Genomic DNA, 21,740 nt, shown 5'->3' with positions numbered 1-21,740 from the left:
TAATAGGTTGTTTTTGACATTTCCAAGAGTGTATTTGCATTGTCAAGTCACACTTGAAGTTGGATGAATCTTAATAATTAAAACAGACATATTAGGAACAGAAGATTTCTAATAATATGTTCAAGTGAAACCGGCAACATGAGCTCACCAGACCCTCTTTGCAGTTAATCACTTTGAAATAAAAGACAAAACACCTCGAGAGAATAAACCAATTATAACGAGATAAAAGGCAGCTAAAAATAAGGTTGCAGTGAAAAGAATGGGATGCCTCTTGTTTGTTCACTATGACTTGCACTGCTGGAGCAGCTTTGACTCAAATGGGATCCCAGAGGTCTGGGTACTGGTTAAACACATGCAGTGACAACCCAAGCATAACTCGAAACATTCTCTCTGTCCCACAGGTAAAACGCGGCGTGGACATTTAGTGTCACACGAGTTTAACTTTAGATGCGTCTCCAGCGAAAGCGTGACAGTCGGGCACAGAGCAAACTTTTACGCTCTAATTTCCATTCCCAAAAGTGGACGCCTGAGAACAAATGCAACGGTGATGGACGTTCACAAACGACAAACACAACGCTACCTTGAGCGCACGCGTGCAGACGTGAAAATTCAATAGGTGAGCCTCTCGACGTAATGCTTGATGGTTGAATGACAGCTTTCAAGAGAGTTAGTGTCCCCCATCGTCAATTAGGAGCAAACCTCATTGACACGCATAAAACCCTGGCATCCTGTGCTTGCGGTAATTGCAGGCATGACAGTTTATCATTATCCATGAAAACCGCTGGGTTTTGCAAGCGGCACGCTTTTTTTTCAATGGTCCTCCTCGACTGGAGAGTCACTCCACTTTTTTTGTGTCTATTTGTTTCCATGTGATTATTTTTTCCCCAGGGCCAAACAGTCATTTTACTTTAATGAGCTCACCATTTTCAAACATGCCGAAACGGAGACAAGTATGGAGAGTCGGGTTGCGGGGGCCGATTGAGAACTTTAATCAAGGCAACCAATAGGCAGTTACAACAAATTGCTTTTGAAAATCCTCTGCACTCTTTCAATTTGTTTGCCTTGTTCACCCCCTTCGATTCTCTGTTGATGTGTTTTCAGCTTTGTCCATGATTTTATTTTCAGCACTTAATCTATCATTAACTCTCTAATCCAGAGTAGGCCTATATGCACACTTTAAAGGTATGGTTTTAAGGTCAAATAAATCCGGGGAAAGTATAGAGTTGATTCAGATGACATTGGATTGACATGGCTTATTTGCGTATTTCCTCTTTTGAGTGGGACTTATAAAGGGCTCATAAAAAAAGGGGGGGGGGGGGGGGGGGGACTCTTATTCTAGAGTGCATTTGATTGGATTGTAATTTGTGGTGCAAGATGAGTCATCCATATTTTGGTCAGTTTTTTCCAATAAAGGTGCCAGGAAGAACCAAAAAGGAGGTTTCACAGCGATGCCATAGAAGAACCTTTATTGGTTCCTCAAAGAACTTTTCACTGAAAGGTTCCATGAAGAACCTATTTTTAAAATATATGCTGTAATCGTTTTGATTGTGATTGATGGTGAAGAACCCTTTTATAATCGAAATAACCTTTTAGCGCTACAAAGAACCTTTTGTGCAATGGAAAGGGTCCTTGGATGTTAAAGGTTCTTCATGGAACCATATACCCCAACAAAGAACCGTTTAAGAACCTTTATTTTTAACTGTGTATTCGGTAACAAATGTACTTAGCCTACTAGTAATAATAGTAAATTTGCTAAATTACAAGTAACTAACCCTAAACCAAAGCCTAACCGTAACTCTATAGTAAGTAGGCTACATGTCGTTTTTGTAGTACATGTACAAATTAGTATTACTCAGTAGGCTACTTATTTGAGTAAGTGACTAGACTGTATGAACTGTCACCTTAAAATAAAATGTAATCATCATTTTTTCTGTTTGTAAATGTAAATTTACAAAATATATATAGTGAATTTGGTTGACCTTTAGGACTTTGTTAGCATAATAGGGAATAATCTCATCACACATAATTAATGACAAAAAAGTTATTTTATTATGGTATTACTTTATATTAACACGAAAAGTGCACATCAAGGTGAGTAAAAATGTAAAATATTGACCAAAATATGAATAGAAAAAATAACATGAAAGTTACTCATAGCAAAGCAAAAAAAAGAACAAAAGTTATTTTAGTAATATAATATTTTGAATGAGCCTTTATTTCATATTTCCAGTTTTCCTATTCATTTTATAACATTTTTAGTTTAATTTTTAGAATTTTTGTTATGCCATTTTGTCATATATATATATTTTTCAGCTTTATTTCAATTAACGGATTTTTTTTTAATAGTTTCAGTTAATGATGACAAGTTTTTTTTTTTAAACGCTGATATATGGTTAAATTAATATTTAAATAAAAACAATATATTCAGTTTAATTTTTGCACATTCTCATCAAATAAAATACGAATATGTAATAAAATTAACAATTTTAGTCCAAATAAAAAAGACAAAAACAATAACTAAAAAACTAAACTAAACTAAAACTATATTTACAGTAGCTGGCCTCCAAGTTGATAGATCTGGATCAAAAGCCCCTCAACTGATTCCATGAGGTCTGTAATATCACTATAAACAGCCTGAAACCGTCTCTGCCCTCTAAAGCCCTCGGTGTATCACAAATCCCTGTAATTAAGACTAACGAGAACAATCATGTACTTCAGCGGCAAACTGTGTGTTCATGAAGCCACTTAACGTCCGGCCGCGCAGCCGCCATCATTTGTTCAAAATCAAAAGTCCCTTTCCTTGCTCTTATCACAACTGTTAAATGAGAATATTGACCTGTAAATTCCTCAAAAGGCTTCGGGATCACGAGGCCCCCGAACACTATTTGTTGTGATGGCTCGGTGTTTGTTTTTGTCTAAGTGATTCGATATGTTTTGCAGTTGCAGCATAGTTTCTTATGACATCTCTAAGCTTAGGGTTACCTCTCTCTTTTGCTTCTGAATAATTCATGAACAGAAATCCAATACTATTGAGTCGGAGTGAGGGGGACTCAAAAAAAAAAAGTTGAATTACAAAACATTGCATTCTTTCATCTCGTGAAGTTTTGCGAGGAGCAAGGGTCAATTAAGAGTCCTCTGGCTACGGTGAGTATGAATAATGCACCACAGGGCTGAAAAACCTTGGGAGACTTGCTTTACTTGTGTAGATTATTGACGCTCCTACCGCTTTTTTCCCCCTCCTCTCTCCTCAGGTGAAAAAGGACCCTTTGTCTGCGGTGTCTCTGACTGTTCATGCCTCAATAGCCTGGAGGCAAAATGGGCCTAATTTGCACAGGTCTGTTTTGGGGCCAATTATTATAATACCAAATGTTCTGGAAACACAATAAAATTGAAAACAATAAAGAGCAGAGCCGCCAATATTGTCATACATTTTACATTTTAATGAAGCCCTCATTAAAGATGTATTTTATCAGTTTGGCGATTCACAGTGCTTCACTTTTTTTCAGTGTTGTTGTAAGATTGAAATGCTTATGCGTATAATACACATGGTTTATAGGTGACCTGATACAAAACTATGTGAAAATATACGGCAGAATTAATGTGTTTCACTTAATAGTTTTTTAGTTGTAACTGAAGAGTTGCTCCTGACATTGATGTCTCAGGTATGTTCACAAAGAGCTTTCGGTTCGCAGACAAAACATAACTCAAGGGCACGGTCTCATCTGGCACTCGAGAAACAGCTCTTATGTTATTGGGAACATTGCACACTGTAAGTGTTGTCGTATTAAAGAGCATATTGAGTTGTAATAAATGTACACTGTGTCCTGCTTGGCTTTAATGGGATCGTTCACCCAAAAATGAAAATTGTGTCACACTCGTGTTGTTCCAAATCCATATGACTTACTTTCTGGATACAAAAGATTATAGTTTAATCGTAATTTGGTGGATTTGTTTTCACAAAGCAGCTAAATCGACTTAAAATACTCTGTCATTTATGATAGAAAGGCTGACGTCAACAAACAAACAAATAATAATAATTCATATGAATTTGTCTTACTTGTCTTTTTCCGAGATGATATATGGCAATATACATTTATTATAATAACTACTATCCACTCATTTGTGTGTGTGTGTGTGTGTGTGTGTGTGTGTGTGTGTGTGTGTGTGTGTGTGTGTGTGTGTGTGTGTGTGTGTGTGTGTGTGTGTGTGTGTGTGTGTGTGTGTGTGTGTGTGTGTGTGTGTGTGTGTGCGTGCGTGTGTGTGAGCGCAGATAAATACTCTGTCAGATAAAAGCAATCTTTCGAAACTGTAAAGGGTCAACTTTTATTTCTCCACTTACAATCAAAACAAAACATTGTGCTTTCGAAGAAGAAAGAAACTTAGTGTTTGTCAATGCAATGAAAGTCAATGGGGTCCAATCCAATGTTGTTTTGGACCCCATTGACTTTCATTGAACACAAAAACACGAAAGAAAGAAACTCATACTGGTTAATAACAACATGAGGGTGAGTAAATGCATATTCACCAAGAATATTCACACCACGCGGACGATATCGCTCTGTTTACAGGTGAAACTCGAAAAATTAGAATATCGTGCAAAAGTTAATTCATTTCAGTAATTCTACTTAAAAGGTTAAACTAAAATATTATATAGACTCATTACATGCAAAGTGAGATATTTCAAGCCTTTATTTGTTATTAGTTTGATGATTATGGCTTACAGCTTTTCATAGCTGTAAGCCATCCATAATCATCAAAATTATAACAAATATAATTTTCATCTGCTGAAAAAAAAATGTTCTAAAAGTGATGCAGTTTCTCTGTGCTGTTATCATTATAATTATTATTTTATATTTATAACGAAATTTTAGAACTTCTCGTTATCGTTATAGTTATTGGCCCTTGGTGTGAACGGGCCTTGCATGACAGATTATTCATTTTTCATTCTTTTTCTTCTTCAAAACAATAGTATATAATAGGGCTGTGACGATTAATCGCGATTAATCGAAATCCAAAATAAAAGTTTGTGTTTACATAATATATGTGTGTTTATTATGTATAATTATTTTGTATATATAAATACACACACATGCATGTATATATTTAATAAAAACGTGTTATTTATATATAAAATAGTTTTATTTATATATAATATAAATCATATAAAATATATATATGCAGTATATAAATGCAAATATTTCTCAAATATATACATGCATGTGTGTGTATTTATATATACAACATAATTATACACAATACACACACACATATATTATGTAAACACAAACTTTTATTTTGGATTTCGATTAATCGCGATTAATCGTCACAGCCCTAGTATATAATCATTACTGATGTTTAAAAAAACATGTATTCTGAGTTTTGAGAGGTTCATTCTTTGGAAACCTAATCATAACATTCATGGGAAAAAAACATTTTAGGTATCATTTTTATAAGCAAAAACTAACGTTCCGGGAACCAAACATTGCTGGGAATCAACATTGCATTTTGTGTCATATTCACACACAAAAAAGACATAAAGAAATATGGGAAAGGGTCAAAAGTAATTGGAGGTTTGGATGTAACATCACATCCTGTATGATTAAAATGCCTTTTTGTGCAATACACAACAACTCTAAATCATCTCATTAATGCCCAGCTTATGCTTAATACCAGCTCAATGCTTTATTTGTTCTTAATGCAAGAGGACTATATTATCATGCCTGTTGGTCATATATTATACAGCAGGTTGCTGCACAATCCGTCATGTTGGTCAGAGGCTGGAAACCATCAGATAGCCACACAGGCAACACTAGATGTCAGTGTTCTCGCTGATGTCGAGCTGCAAGCTTTTTGTTTGGGAAGAGGAAGGAGAAGCATATACAGTAGTTTGAGAAGTTGATGTTGCACTTTACAACTTGCGGGTCCTAATGGATTTCCTTATATTAGAGGGACTGTCTATAAGGAGTTGGGGGCTATTACTGTGCCAAGCCTGATCACGGGGCATCACTTTCATCTTGCCAACACTCTTGTATAATTAGCAGAAATTTGCTGAGATGTGTTTTCTCCTCCCTTCATTTCCTAAGATGAATCATCAGGAGTATAGACTAAACTCCCTTTCTTAACTCCTAAGATGCAGAAGTTAAATGTAAAATTAATGGTTTATCTTATTTAGAAGATAAATTCAGTCTTTTTTCAGCTTTGAAGCTGTTGGATTCACCTAACATGCCTCAGACACTTCTGAAGGCGCACAAGTTTGAGGTTTGACAGAGTCTGTTTAGCATCATAATTACATAAGTGCTGTTCTCATGTGTGCTCCTTCTTGTTTTTAATGATCGTAAACAAACTGGTCATGAATAATCTATCCACTCACACAAGTTTTAATCTTGGGTATAAAACATGCCTGTGGTCAGACAATAATAATATCATTTTTTTCAGGGTCATTCTATAAAATTGTGTGCCTTTTTAAAAGAAAGTACATTTCTATGCAAACTGACAAATGACACTACAAAGTGTTTTTATAGAATTTGATGCTGGCACAGGGTTGATTGTTTCCTTAGTGACAAACCTAACAAAAAAATATATCAGTTATTGATTATATATCTAAAAATATTGTTTTTGTATTAGTAATTGAATATGTATTTGTGTAGGCTGTGTGTGTGTGCGTGTGCGTGTGTGTGTGTGTGTGTATTTTTTATAGATTTAAAAAACACAAAACACACACACACACACACACACACACACACACACACACACACACACACACACACACACACACACACACACACACACACACACACACACACACACACACACACACACACACACAGTAGTAATTATATTGGCATATCATCTCGGAGAAAGACAAATAAGACAAATTTATATTCATTATTATTATTTGTTTGTTTGTTGACGTCAGCCTTTCTACTTTTAAATAATATTCTTATGACGCCCTTTTCGTGAAATGACCCCTAGCGCTTTATCTACTAAATGTGTTGATATCTGGTATTGATGACGTCAGGGGGGGGCGGTACAGTTTCGATGGTTGGGAGAACCAATCAGAGCGCAGTAAAACCCGGAACTTCTGAGAGCGTAAGAAAGAGCGCCTGTATTCAATTTGAAAAGCAAAAGCAACATCAGGTATGGAATGTTTTTATGTTTATAATTTATATATCGTTTTATAAACGTTGCAGATTACCTTTGAATCGCGACTTTGTTATGAAGACATATATTGTACAGTATAGTTTCAGCCTCAAAGACACATGAAAACAGAGTGCACTTCAACCATGCTGAAAGTGTTTCTTTTTTTTGAGTAACGTTAGTTCATGAAACTGTTATGTCATATTTAATATGGAATATTGTGTCAGTCGCGAGCGGTGACTTAAATGAATGCAGACTGCCTTTGCAATGCTTTCAAAGTGGCGACTTTTGTGTATAACTTGAACATCTGTTTTTAAAATAGTTATCCAAAGTCGAAAGTGAGTTTTGTTTTAACAAACAGATTAAAGAAACTCTCACTTCTGGACTCACTTCATGGCATTAAGAGTGTTGCTAATTCATAGTGTCAACAGGAATTTTATTTTTAATCAACTAGATGCTAATTAGCCTAACGTTACTTGTTTATTAACCTATTTATTCATCTGTTTGGGAACCCTGAGACCCTTAAATCTGAGACCCTAAGTATGTTTAAAGTGTGTTTGTATCGGTTACACTTTACAACATTAGTTAATGCATTAAAAAACATGAACCAATACATTTGTTACAGTATTTATTCATCTTTGTTAATGCTAGTAGGCTAAATAAAAATACAACTGTTCATGATAGGCCTACAATCTTTGATTCTAATAATGTATTCGTTGTACATTTAAATTAACATTAACTAAGATAGATAAATGCTTTAGGAATAGTTTTCATTGCTAGTAATGTAGTTAACTAATGATAACAAATGGAACCTTATTGTAAAGTGTTACTCATAATTCAAAAATTTTACTGCTGGTAATTTTATTAGCTAATCGTTTGCGAGCTGATTATAAACACAATTTTCCCAATGAGACACATCATATTTCATTAAAACAAACATCCCAGAATAAATGTAGGCTGTAGAAGTAAAAATACAATAAAAACAAATCCAGGTAGTTAATTGTTCTATTTGGATTTTTTTTTTGTTGGTGTCAAACTGAACCCAAATGCAAATAATTGTACTATTTTCAGCGATCCCACGTAAAAATGTTTTTTTTAAAAACCTAAGAAATATCAGTTAAACTTCCCTGACCTGCACACATGGAAATGAGTAAAATCTTAAGCCATGCAAAAAGTGATGAAAATTTGATTGGTGGATTAGAATGTTGTGTTGATGGTGATCCAGGAACATGTTGTACTTGGTGAAATCATGTTCACCACATCTTAACATAACCATCAGAGCAGTAAAATTGAGTGGGAATGTTTGGATGCGCTCCAGCTCCACTCCTCATCCATGTGGCTCTGCTGGGAGGCAGATCTGTGGACTTGCCTGTTCTGATGATGTTACACTGCTTTATTTACAGGTGTTACCCAACACCTTTATATTTAGATGCAAGTGTGTTAAGAAAACAAGAGTTTGTCTGTGTAATTCTCCATTTGTAAGCATATGTAATCATATTCTCCTGAACAAAAGAAAGCGGTCTTATTTAAAATAAGCGCTGAGTTACGCAAACAAACCCCGCTGGTTTCTCCATATTTAGTCTTTTTAACTAGGTACTCCTGACCCCAGTCCTCCTTTTCCTGGCTTTTAATTGGCTTCACTGGGCCTAAAATGCTGCAATATTTCTCGAAATTGACTGCTTATTTGAGTGTCGAGAGAGTGATGCAATTTACAGTAAGTTGCTGGTAAAAATGGACCATGGCTTCAGATGCAGCACTTAGCAGAGGCTTCATGGGGCACGCGTAACTTCAGGGGATGCATTTCACGTTTGCTGCGTTTTTATGGAGGTTTTGTACAAACAAGGGGACCGGCACCACAAAGGCATATGGGATGGGATTTTATTCTTTCTTGGTGGTGCTCTCTCTCCTCATGGATGCTCATATGCACACCGGCTCGTGCGCCCTCTCAGTCTTTTCGGGGGTTGATCGGGCTGCCTTGTTTACAGTGTGTTATAGAAGGGCTGACGCCAGCCTCCCTCGGGAGGGAACAAGGGTTAATTGCTGTTAAAGTGTTGGTCTCGTTCCTCTTTCTGGCCCTGACGCTCCATTAGAGCTGACACTAATGAGGCAGTGCAGAGAGGACACCCCGGAGTCCAGGGACAACACCACCGGCTGGGGGAGGGAGCCATGATGGAGAGACTTTACTTAGCTGAGAGAGAGAGAGCACATACTAAGTCATAGATCAAGAGTGTGTGTTGTTCAGAGTTGTTGAGGATGTGTGTAGGCTTGGCTTCCCTTAATTGGTGGCTTACCCTCTGCATATGTTGTTTGTTTGTCATTAAGAATCCACTGGGGACAGAATCACTAGTCGTCCCTTATACTTGGTCTTTGCAGCCAATGGCGCTCGCTTGGTTATATTACCGTATTATTGACTGTAATTTACAAATGTCAAAATATGGATTTTCAATGCCCTAATCATATAAATAATGAAATTGCCTAAATATTTAAAATAAAAAGTGCTTTATAAATAAATAGTTGATCATTTGAGCTCAACTAAAGATATATGGCTGATTGGCTGCAATAATTTATTAAAATATATTTAAAATATAATAATTATTATTTTTTTTAATCAATAACTTTATATAATATATATTATATAATAAATATAATAAAAAATATAATTATTTTATTTGATGAAAGTATTAAATATATTTCAACTTTGTCATTTTATTATTTATCTAAATATTAATTATTACATAATATATAAATATATATATTATTATAATAAATAACTTAATATAATTAATATAAACATTTAGTTAATAATATCATATCGCAAAAAGTAATCTTTTCACACACGTTTATATATTGTATTTTTTTATGTATATTTGAACTTTCTGTATTTTTAATCAAATTATTATAAAAAAAGACTTGTATAAGCAAACCCAATTTAATATAAAAGCCTGAATTAATTTAATAAATTAAAACAATGAATAATATATAGTACTATTGTTACAAAAATTATAATGTTAACAATTATTATTAAATTATTTTAATAAAATTATTATCTGTCATTGACATTGAGCACATAGATCTTGTGATATATTGTTTTTACTGCATATGATACTCAGAAAGTAGAACTGAAGATGATGATTACTGTTAGAAGATTTAAAAATTGCACTTGCACTGTTTTTCATTTTGTGATTTCCAGTCATATATTTCGTCATTGAAGATTTCTTAAAAATAGTGTTAAAATATTGTCTCGTCAATATCGTACATCATTTGGTGAGCTAAGTGTACCGTCACACCCCTTATATATATATATATATATATATGTATGTGTGTGTGTGGTTATTTCATTGCTAATGGATAATATACGTTGATTATAAATCATTTATATTATTTATTTATTTTATTTTCTGTCATAAAATTGCTATATTGGTCAACCAGTAATTTGAATGGCTTTTTAATAGTGATTATTTCCTGTATTGTAGGTAGTTACACTGTTCTGGAGTCAGCACCTTCAACTGGTCGGCCATGAGTTTTGCTCCGAGTCCATTCACCCCCATGGGCAGCCGCAACATTCAGGATCAGCGGGACCGCTGGGAGAGGAAGAGGAGCCGCACAGCCCGTGAGCTAGTCCACGGCGAACAGAGATACTGTGAACAGCTGGATCTAGTCGTCACGGTTAGTCTCTCTACAGGCCCAACATTACACACACACGCCCATGGGCTGAATTAGCCGATCTTTTATTGCAGAAACACTTGTCAGGGTTGGATTCGGTCATCCTGGAGAGCAGCAACAGAATAATGCGTTCGTTGCAATGTGTTGAACATTACAATAACCTAATTAATACAAATCTGAAATTCTAATTATCTTGGAGAGCTTTATTCATAGTTTCAACAGCACAAGGTTTTCTATTTATTGAGTGGTCCTTGACACCATCGCAGGGCTATTCTTTTGAAATTCATGGTTTATAACCCGTTCAAGGCTTTTATTTTGCGGCTAATTGGTTTTACCTTTAAGATCACTGAGATTTCAAAGCCTTTTCTGTGCGTATTATGTAGATCATAATGTGTGTAACCACAAATATACCACTTGAATCTCACTCATACAGGTTGTGTATAACATAATAATTGCCGTTTGCAAAGCTAACATACTGAACTGGCACGTCCGCCCCATTGTTTCATAACGCCGCATTCTAATTAAACGGTCGACCATCAAAACTTATTTGGAGAAACCGCGCGTTCTCCTTCACGTCGTCTCTCACCTCTAGTGAAGCCGTGTGAGATATGCAGCTCATATTAAGCCGTTGGAGGTAATTGAGATGTCATTGCTGCAAAATGCTCGGCTCTCCACAGATTTGTTCTCGCTTTGTCTCAAGGGTATGCGAAGAGAGGTGACACTCTCGGTAAGATGAAGAGTCATGTACGAGTGGCGTCTGAAAATTTAATTTTCTCTTTTCTTTTTCTCCAGTACTTTGTGGAGATCTTGAAGGCCAAAGGAACCCTCAGGCAGGACATTAGAGAAAGCATCTTCAGTTCAATTAAATCCATTCATTTAATAAACCAGTAAGTATCCTTTAAATAATTAAGCGAATATTCGCGCTCAGGGGAGAGAGACGGCTGAGGGTGGCTGGCTTTGATACCGTTTAAAAAGGACGAGAGGGTAGGGGAGTATTAATTGGGGTCTAACAGAAGAATCAAGTTTGAGAACTTGAAGATTGCCTGGTGTGCCTTATCTTATGTTATTCTGTTTAATTGGATTGCGAATCGATGCGGATGCTGGATTTAGGCTTACAGCTGCACTTTCTCCTGTGTATTTCACGTTATCCGCCATGGTTGCCATCAGCGGTGACGGCTGCCTATTCGTAATGGCCGCTGTTTGTGTCTTCCAAGCTTTATGTGTTGATAAAAATAAGCTTTTGCGGTCGCTGATGTTTTAAACATGCATTTTTATGAGAACATACATTATCATGCGTTCATTATTGACTCACAGTCTTTCCACCTGACTTCAACACTACAGTATCAGGCTGCTCAATACAAGATTTAAAGTCAACATGAAACGCCATTCGCAGCCCATTTTTATTTTGCAATCTGGTCAGAAAGAATTTGAGAAGTTGATGGGTTGGAGGGGAATAGGGTTGTCTTGTCACAATACCAACATTTCTATAGTTTTAATGTACTTTGTAATTTTGTGATTTTTTTTTCGATATAAAAAAAATGCTTTTGTTATTTAAAATATGAAATAATATTTTCTTGATATGATTCAATAGGGGGGGGGGGGGGGGGGACAATATTCATGGATTAATATTAACAACATAGGCAGTGGCAAGTCTGTTGGGCTGTGTTTAGATTTAATACTTTAATACAAATCCTTTTTTTTTCTTTTCTCGACATTCTTTTAAGACATACCAACATCAATACCAAGAAATGCATTTGACCGTGAGTCAGTATTGTTAATGTGAAGTAAAACTGTTAAAAATTGTTTTTGGTAATTACTAAAGCTGAAATAAAATAAATAACTGAATATAAGTATTTTTATAATTAAAAAAACGAATAAAAATTACAATGTTAAAATTTACAAAAGTTTTAACTAAAATCTATCTGAAATATTACAAATAAAACAAAATTCAAACTATTAATAAATACTAAAATAGTTTAAATAATTTAAATCAGTGTTTCTCAACTGATGGGTCGAAGAGTGCAGTCAAAGAAATGACAACAACAACAAAAACGTAATTCTAAATGTTTTTCTGATGTAAGACTTTTATTTTGAAATGCGTGCCTGAGTGCTCTTGACTCTTCTGTCAGACGCAGTTTAAGTAAAGAGTGCCTGAGAAAAACGCCTTGTCCGGATTCAGTGTCTGCTCAGATGAGATGTTGTCAGCGTCATTATTCTAATGTTATTTTCGCAAATTGCTACGAAATAAAAAGTCTCACAACCTAGAAAAACAAACTCACGGCGCACGCAAATGTGGAGGTGCGAATTCGGAGTATATCACTTCACTATATAACTGTAGTTTATGTAACCTTATTCCACTTTATTTGAACTTTGTGCTATTTTCTTTATTTTTGATGACTGTGATGCCTCATACCAACTTACTGACTCTATATTATTATGAAAAACTAGTTTGGGACTGCCGTTTAATACCCTTACTTTATAATCTTATAGTGTTTAACAATCAGTGTTAGTGATATTCTTGCAATTTACATTGCACATTTACGTGTGTGTCTGTCTGTCTCATTTTTGAGAGATAAATTTGCTAGGTTCAAATTCATAAAAATGTGGGTCGCAGCTTAATGACCATGGGAAAATATGGATATGGCCAAACCAGATTAAAATAATACTAAATAAATTTGCCATGAGCGATTGCAGAGCACGAATACAAATAAGCAAATTATACTAAAATGTTTTTCAATTCGAGATAACTTTGAACTGAAGTATCTGTACTTTTGACTTGGGCAGGGGTGGGGAAAATGTGTGATATGTGATGAGAGCTGAAAATAAGTCCTTTCTTAGTCATGGATATAGTCTGAAATAATAGCACAGTTGTAAATTTTAAGGAAATAGTGAACTTTAATTTCATCATGACTTTAATAACGTCTTTATATTTCACCAGTGGTAAAGTGATCATGCTAAGTTGTGAAGCCCAGCTGTGACTCTTCCGCATACAGACGATTAGACACTCTGCTTGAGGGGCCTTTATGACAGCTTGAGCAAATGAAAAGCCAGAGCTCCAGAAGATGAAATAATACATCAGAAAAACTGGCCTGAAGAGCAGTCGGCATTGATCTTCCCATGCGGGCTGGGCAGACTAACAACAAATTAACTCGCAGGTGTCAAGAAGCCTGTTCTTGTTAATTTTATCTGAGGCTATCTATGGCACAGAGCTCTCGTGAAGCGTTTGGTGTTTTGATGTGCCACATTTGAAAGCAACAAGCAAAAGCAGAAGCCCTCTCCTAATGTCCAATAGCCTGCGAGCGAACAAGCTTCCAGCCTTATTAACGCCTTTAAGCCTGTATTAGAGAGATCATCGCTTCTTAGTGCAGGTGAAACCGTGTTTGATATATTTAACAACCTGATCAATCTCAGAGAATTTGCCTGACAAGCTCGGAGAGACGTTTCCCAACAGGAGAAACATAGTGAAGAATATTTCATTAGTCTCGAATTGGCCGAAGAGTTACTGCCCCGTGGTTTCGTTGTGTGCATATTTTGAATTGCCAAACGACTGGAAGGGGAACTACCGACTGCCTTTGAGGGCTTCATCCAGGCCTCGTTGATCGAGAATCATAAAATTGTCTGAATAATGAATCACCGTGGGTCCCCGAGGCTCCCATCAATGCCTGATTGACGGGCCTCTCTACAAACAGTGGCTGAATGAAGATGGAGGGCTGAATTTTAGAGCCCGATGTATTGGATAAATCGGTGCTTGGTTACCATATATCATCATTAGAATCGGTTATTGAAGTGCCGGGTGAAGCGTAATGGCAGTCTCTCAATTTAGATCTGTGAACAGACAGCAGTGGCTGACTGATTAAAACGAATAAAGTGCTCGCGTACTCCAAAACCACATCGTTATCAGGAAGCTTCTTCAGATGCATGTTGATATCTGCGCTGGCTGCTGAAGGTTATTTCAATCCTTAGCTGAAATCATCACTTTTTTAAATCTTGGACTAGTTGTAACACTGAAAAATAGAGAACCGGGGCAGAAGGTGAGCCGTAGATTGTTTGTTTTTGTCATGCACAATATGCGCTTTATTGTAAATGAATTTGAACCATAGTAGATTTTACTCTTAAAGAAAGAGTTCAGCTGAAAATTGCAATCCAGTCATTGTTTACTCGCCTTCATGTCTTCCAAAACTCATTTGAATTTCTTTATTCTGTGGAATGAAAAAGGATATATTTAGTAGGCTGTCCAAGCTGCTCTTTTCTATACAGTGAAAGTGAATGGTGACGACCATCACTTTCATAGCAACATTTGTTTTTGTAAATAACAACTTTTTGGTCTGTTTCTCACACACAGCTGTTGTACCATTATCCACTTCCATTGTATGAAAAAAGCAGCTTGAACATTTTTCAAAACTTCTCCTTTTCCGTCAATCAGGAAAAAGCTAGTCGGACAGGTTTGCAATGACATGATGGTGATTAAATTATTTTAATTATTTATTTTTTACGCCATTTTATGCATTTAGCAGAATTTAATTGAGCATTTCTGATGTATTATTTCAAATGTTTGGAGTATTTGGAGTAATTATATAACCTAAAGACAATGCAACCCAATGTTTCCCAGTTTTCAATAAAAGCGTTCAAAATGATGGTTGCCTCAAAGGCGGCGTTAATACGATGACATCTTAAGAAATCTAAAAATGTCTGTCAGCTATATTTAAGCCTAAAAGAATAGGATGCAGTTGGTTTGAAGTTCATTCTTTGTACATGATATGATACTCTTGGGTCGGTAAAGACTTAAATACATTCTGGATTCATTAAACGCTGCTGAACAAGCAAGCAAACAAACAAACATACAAACAAAACTTGAATATATTGTCATGCCGCTGCCATTCATCAGAATTATGCCTGTTTATCTGATGAGGGGAATAAGGCAATAGTGGGAACAACCCAATTATCCCAGCATGCACCGTAGCAGTGATCACCAACTTGAAAGTGCTGTCACTTAACTAGCACTGAATCAAAAACGTATTTGAGAGATAAATATTCTGAACGAGTGCATCTTGGGGGTTTCTTAATGACAGTAAATGTGGTGTGGAAAGAGATCAAATAGTATCCGGAATAAAGGAAGAGGGTCCTTGTCACCATCGAGGGAAGGAGGGGGTCTCCCAACAAACTGAACGATGCTTTTGGGCCCTGTACGGATTTGTGTTTTTACGAGTGTTTGTGTTCCTGCTAACTATTCATAGGCGATAATTAGTATTCCTCGGTTCTCATTTCCCACAAATGAAGCCACATAGGCCTCCATTGTTTGGTTCGAGTCCGTGCCCGACCCAGATGTCGCAACCGCTAAGCATTAATGTAGATTAACGTGACGCAGGAGGAATGCTAATGTTATCTTTGTCATCTTCCTGACGGCTAGAGAATTTAATTGCCCTAAAAAAAGAGCATAAAAAATGTAAGTCATAATTTCATATTTATCATAATAGCCTCTGGCTGTGAGGAGGAAAAAGGAAACACTATTTTTCCCGCCCTTTGCCCTTGTTAGAACTCTCTCGGTTGCTCTGGCATCTCCTGATTATGAACAGAGGCTACCTTGGCTTGCAACTTCATTAAAATCTATTTAAATCAACTTCAACCGCAAAATGCTCCTTCTTCCAGCATGTAAAAACGTAAAGTCTCAGGGAACATCATTAGGGAGAGTGTGTGCGTGTATCCGTACCTGTATTTCTGTTTGGTCTAAGCGATATGTATGTGCGATATCTACCTCGCCTAGTTTGGATAATAAGCTCCCTCACAAGTGTCAACACCCTCACCCTTGAATTATACCCATGTCACCCTAATGTGCCTGACAGCCAGAGCACCAACTCTTCCATTCCTCTTGAACGGCTTGTTTTGTTCCTGGTTTCGCAATGGGTGCGTTCCCGCTACAAAGCACCACGCGCTTGCCCTTGGGCGCTAGCCCCAGCACCCTTGTCTCAAATAAGTATGTCACCCACAGGGAGGGGCCCTCGGATGACACCACACAAATCTGACTAAAAACGCTTCCTTTCGCAAATACTTCTGCCTCTGAACTAACCCCCCTCATTATTTGTGACAAGAAATGCCTTGATTTCCAAAACCGTATCAGGGTTATCATTGCGTTTGGAGTGCGATGGCAAGACTGCAGGGTAGGGTAACGTTGTCATGTATTTATTGAGTTAACAGGACTTAATTGTTAATGTGACACCATTTTAAAGTATGCTTTTAAGTATGTTTTTATATGTATTTGGCAGGCAAAATGATTAGATGAATCATTTTAAAATTAATTATAAAATTAAATATAGTATTTAATTATACATTTATATATAAATCAATTATATATATATATATATATATATATTAATATTTATATACAAATTTTAAATAAATACATATTAAACACACATTATATATATATATATATATATATATATATATATATATATATATATAAATCATCACTATTAATATATAAATATTAAATGCATATTAAAAACACATTGTATATATATATATATATATATATATATATATAAAATTATTATTTTTTATGCTCAAAACACATTTAATTTACAGCACATTTGAGGTATGAAAAAACAATGAAGACTTACTAAATTACACCATTTAAGGCAAATCATATTTTCAATTCTTCTTTTTGTTTTTAACAGGACCCTACTCGCTCATCTAGAACTGGGGAGGTTTGGCATCGGGTTTGAGGAGTTCTGCACTCACCTGCAGTTGTACAATACTTACGTTGACAACATCCAGACGGCTAAAAAAGTCCTCATGGTAATTTAAAGTTCAGTGTTTATTCTGTATGTTACTCTCTGTGTTGTATGGCCTGAGTAATACCTGTTTGAACGTAGCCTTAGATTAGTTATTATTCACTGAGTATTACAATTTCTCTCACTGTGTCATTTTCCCCTTTTGATTCTGCATTGCTCTTTAAAGGTAGTCTAATTATTATTCCACCTGCTATGAAAGTTACTCAATCAAATGGTCATTTGTATTGGCTTTTCCTGAGTGAATGTGTTCTTTTACTTGGATAGAGGTCATCTCCTTACACAAAAGCCGGTGGCTATGTCTATCAATATGAAATCATGAATATGTATTCATTATAGATCTATGGTAATGCATAGGATTGACAGTATGTCATGCTCCACTTCTAATTAGTCCAAACCTATTAAGTCTTGTACAACTCCTCATCTTTGGCACCTTTTTTCACCGTACCATATTGTTCGGCTCAACCTTGTGGGGGAAAAAAAAAGAAGAGAAGACACAATGTCGGGTCAGTAACTCAAAGATCACCATTCAAAATGATTGACGTTTGGAACGGTGAAAAAAAAAATGGAGTCACCTACCTGATTAAGGCTTTAGGATGACACTCTGTGCAAACAGATCTCTCCCAGGCAAAGCCCAGCGGTACCATTAGGTCCAACACTACCATCTCATTACGCCTGACTTAAGTGGGCAGCCTCCATCAGTCGGCCGGAAAAAAGTGCGATGGGGAATCTCTCTCTTTGCTAATTAGCTCCTCCCTCGGCAAGGCACCTGTACCCAAGTGTACGGATGACTGATTCCTTGTTAGACCAAATCAGTTAGCGGTTAAAGAATCATCGGAGCGCCAGGCTAGTGCTAACTTCTGTATTCTGTGTGCTTACGGTGAACCGAGGGGGCATTTTTTGTCCCGTACCATGCCAGTAATTGCGTCTGATACCGAATATATGTTTGCAGAAAGGTCGTTTCGAGTGTTAGCCCTGCAGCAAAGCTCTTCCAAGCCTCGTCTAGCCACACGCTGCTTTGATTTAGCTGGGGGAAGCTTGGAGCCTCACAGATATTAATGTCTTAATTAAGAGGAGGAATACGTCCATGGCCAATTGACCGATTCCCATTGATTGCAGACTGAGCTGTTTAAGTTAGCATCGATTACTCCGCCAGGCCTACATGGCTGTAATAGCTGGAAACATGGGCTGGCATGTTCTCTGTGTCACAACAAACATGGCTAGTCTGTTCTTCAAGATCCACCGTTCTTTAAAATAGCAAAGAAAAAAATCAACCAAGGAGCCTTTTACATTACAGATTTTCAGCATCATTACGTCTTCACATGATCCTTCACAAATCATTTTAATATGCTGATTTGGTGCTCAACAAACATTTCTTATTATTATTATCAATAATGAAAACAGTTTAATATTACTGCGTAATATTTTTGTGGAAACCGCGTTACTTTTTTCCAGGATTCTTTGATGAATAGAAAGTTCAGGACAACAGCATTAATTTGAAATACTTTCTAACTGCCAATTTCAATCAACTGAATGTGTCCATGCTGAATAAAAGTATTAATTTCTTTAAAAAAAAAGAAAAAAAAAGTCTGGCACCCAAATGTATACCCTTGTCTTAATTTAATGCTCACTTAAAGTGACTCTTTAAAAACATACTGTTTATTTTCATACTGTACTTTGTAATTTTGTTCATGTCTAAATTACTTTGTTACATTTAAAACAATTTGTGGTGTTTGTTTATAAAAAATAATATTTTGTATAATTTACACTTTAATATAAAAATTATACTTTTTTTATTGTTTTGATGACTTTCCTATTATTTTAGAATGTGGAAAGCTTTCTGGCTATTTAAAATGAGAGGATTCATCCAAAGATTTTTTTAGTTGGCTGTCCTAAATAAAGAATTCCTCTCACAGCGTGTCCAACATGTTGTGATTTAATGTTAGTGTGTTTCTCAGAGGGAGACCCCAGCTGCCTCGGCCGTAAATGCTAGCCGAGCAGGTGTTGTTCACGGTGTGGGCCGTTTGAAGATGATGGATTGTTTTGTGTACTTGATATGTTTATTTATTTACTTAGCACACAAACATAGCACCGACCCATGCTTCTCTCAGAGAGAAGCACGATTCAAAACAAATTTTACATAAAGAAGTGATATTTTGCTATGCTAATTCAGACTCTGTCTGTCATTAGCCTGACATTGTATGCGTGGATGTATATTTAATAATGAAACCAGAAGACAGCTTGTGATAAGAGACAACAGAGATGTCTCGTTGTGCATGAGTGAGATTCAGTCACAAGCGAGACTGAATACACAATTCAATAGACATCACGCCACATGCATCATCGACAGAGGTGAAAATGTTGGTGGGAGGTAAACAGTGTTATCGCTTGCATTATCAAATGTGCTCTACTGTTGTATCAAGTTGTTTTCATGGAAGCAGATCTTTGATTCATGGTTCATTTCCTTCTCAGGTTCAAGTGAAGAAAAGCAAAGCCTTCAGACGGTTTAAAAAGCTCCAGGAGTCGAGGCCCGAGTTCAACCAGCAGAAACTTGAGGACTTGCTTCTGCTTCCTCTCCAGCGCATCCAGCAGTAAGTTGTCAAGCTCACATGTGACCGTATCGGAACTTTAATGGTTATCGGTTATCAGTCTTTATATTCGTGTATATTAGTTTTGTTTTTTTATCGCCATCTTCTGATATTGGAAATGCTATAGCACATGCTCATTTACACCATATTTATATTTAGATCACTTTTACTTCATCTAATGCTCAAAGTTAATTATGTCAAAGCACTAAAACTTTAATAACACTGTATAAAGTGTAAGCAAATCTCGAAATGAATATCTATTTTGATAATATTGTGATGCTTAAATTCACTTGATGGTTTTTAGTTTAAAGTGTTTTATTTTTCATTTATTTATACGAAAGAGTATAGTTTTTTAAATCGTCCATTTACGGTTATTAACTGATATAGTGATTGTTTTTTAATGAATTGGTAATTGGCCATAATTTAATTGTGCATTTGTTTTCCCCATTTTTTTTATTTTATATTTGTATCACTTTATCTGTTATCTAACGCTCATTTAAAGTTTAAAATTGACTTCTGTTTAAGTTTAAGTTAATATTTAAGTAATTAAATGTACTCTTTAGCAAATCGCAAAATGAATATCTATTTTTCATACTACCGTTATGCATTATAATGTTGTTATGCATAAATTCACCTGTTACTCTTAAAATTATGGATTTTAATTTATTCATATGAAATATTTGATCTTTTATAGAATTTCAATTGGTTATCTATCGGTCATAAGATGAAAATAATGATCAGCTTAGCGTTATTTTTATATAGGTGCATGATCCCTAGCTAAAATGAAAGTCAAGTTTTTGTTCTGTAGATGTTTATAAAGTGAATCCCAAGAAAGTAACCAGTTTTTCTGTGGTCCTCTCAAAAGACTGATGGCGTGAGTTTGGTGGTAGGACTACATGTTTGTGCAAAACTTTATTATTTGTCTTTATTATTTACTTATGCTTATTACACCATACTTATTTGCCCATGTGGGGATGGTAGTCGTGCAATAATGGCACACCTAAAGATGTTTTGAATTCGATTTTTTATTTAACGGACTCCTCATCCACTTATTGCAATCGACGTGCAAAGTTTTCTTTTAATCTCATTAAATGTCAGAGTACCTCAGCCATTGAATTTTCAAGTAAACGAGATGGATTGGTCAGCGGATGTTTTTTTGTGTATTTAAAGTTTAAACAATCTGCTTCGGCGAAGAGATTATAGGATCGACAGCATCAACACATTGAAATGCAGTCAGTTCTTGATGGGAATGGGAAGCGTTTTGGTTATGCATCAGTATCTTCTGACACAGGCCAGTCTACTTCACAGTCTTCTGCTCAGCTGTCGGATCACTCTACAACTTCACATTTTGTTGATCATGCTATGTGGGTTTTCTTTAAAGAAGGATTTTGGGAATCATTTGATGGCATGATAACAGAAAGCTGTCACCACCGGGTTATGGTTTTCATGCTTGAATTCTCCATCCGTATATTTCTTTGCTTTGGAGGAGTCGGTGCACGGCGCATACCGAGCCTCTCATGACAGACGTAATTATTGTTTGATGTCGTGCTCACACCTGCCTTCA

At 36.0% G+C, this 21,740-nt stretch overlaps 1 protein-coding gene across 1 annotated transcript in view; it reads left to right on the top strand.

The window, feature by feature from the left end:
• The first annotated feature begins 7,020 nt into the window (after nt 1-7,020).
• The window catches only part of arhgef39 (Rho guanine nucleotide exchange factor (GEF) 39), a 40,593-nt gene continuing 25,873 nt past the window's right edge, over nt 7,021-21,740 (top strand). The window contains exons 1-5 of the mRNA XM_079623020.1: nt 7,021-7,137; nt 10,611-10,803; nt 11,593-11,687; nt 17,475-17,595; nt 20,061-20,179. Of these exons, the coding sequence (XP_079479146.1) occupies nt 10,654-10,803; nt 11,593-11,687; nt 17,475-17,595; nt 20,061-20,179 (485 nt within the window). The 5' untranslated portion in view covers nt 7,021-7,137; nt 10,611-10,653. The remainder of the gene's footprint in view (nt 7,138-10,610; nt 10,804-11,592; nt 11,688-17,474; nt 17,596-20,060; nt 20,180-21,740) is intronic.

The sequence above is a fragment of the Phoxinus phoxinus genome (genome assembly GCF_949152265.1).
Source record: "Phoxinus phoxinus genome assembly, chromosome: 9".
In the NCBI taxonomy this organism is placed as follows: Eukaryota; Metazoa; Chordata; class Actinopteri; order Cypriniformes; family Leuciscidae; genus Phoxinus; species Phoxinus phoxinus.
Note: the sequence above shows the minus strand (reverse complement) of the source record. Positions and strands in the feature narration are given on the sequence as shown.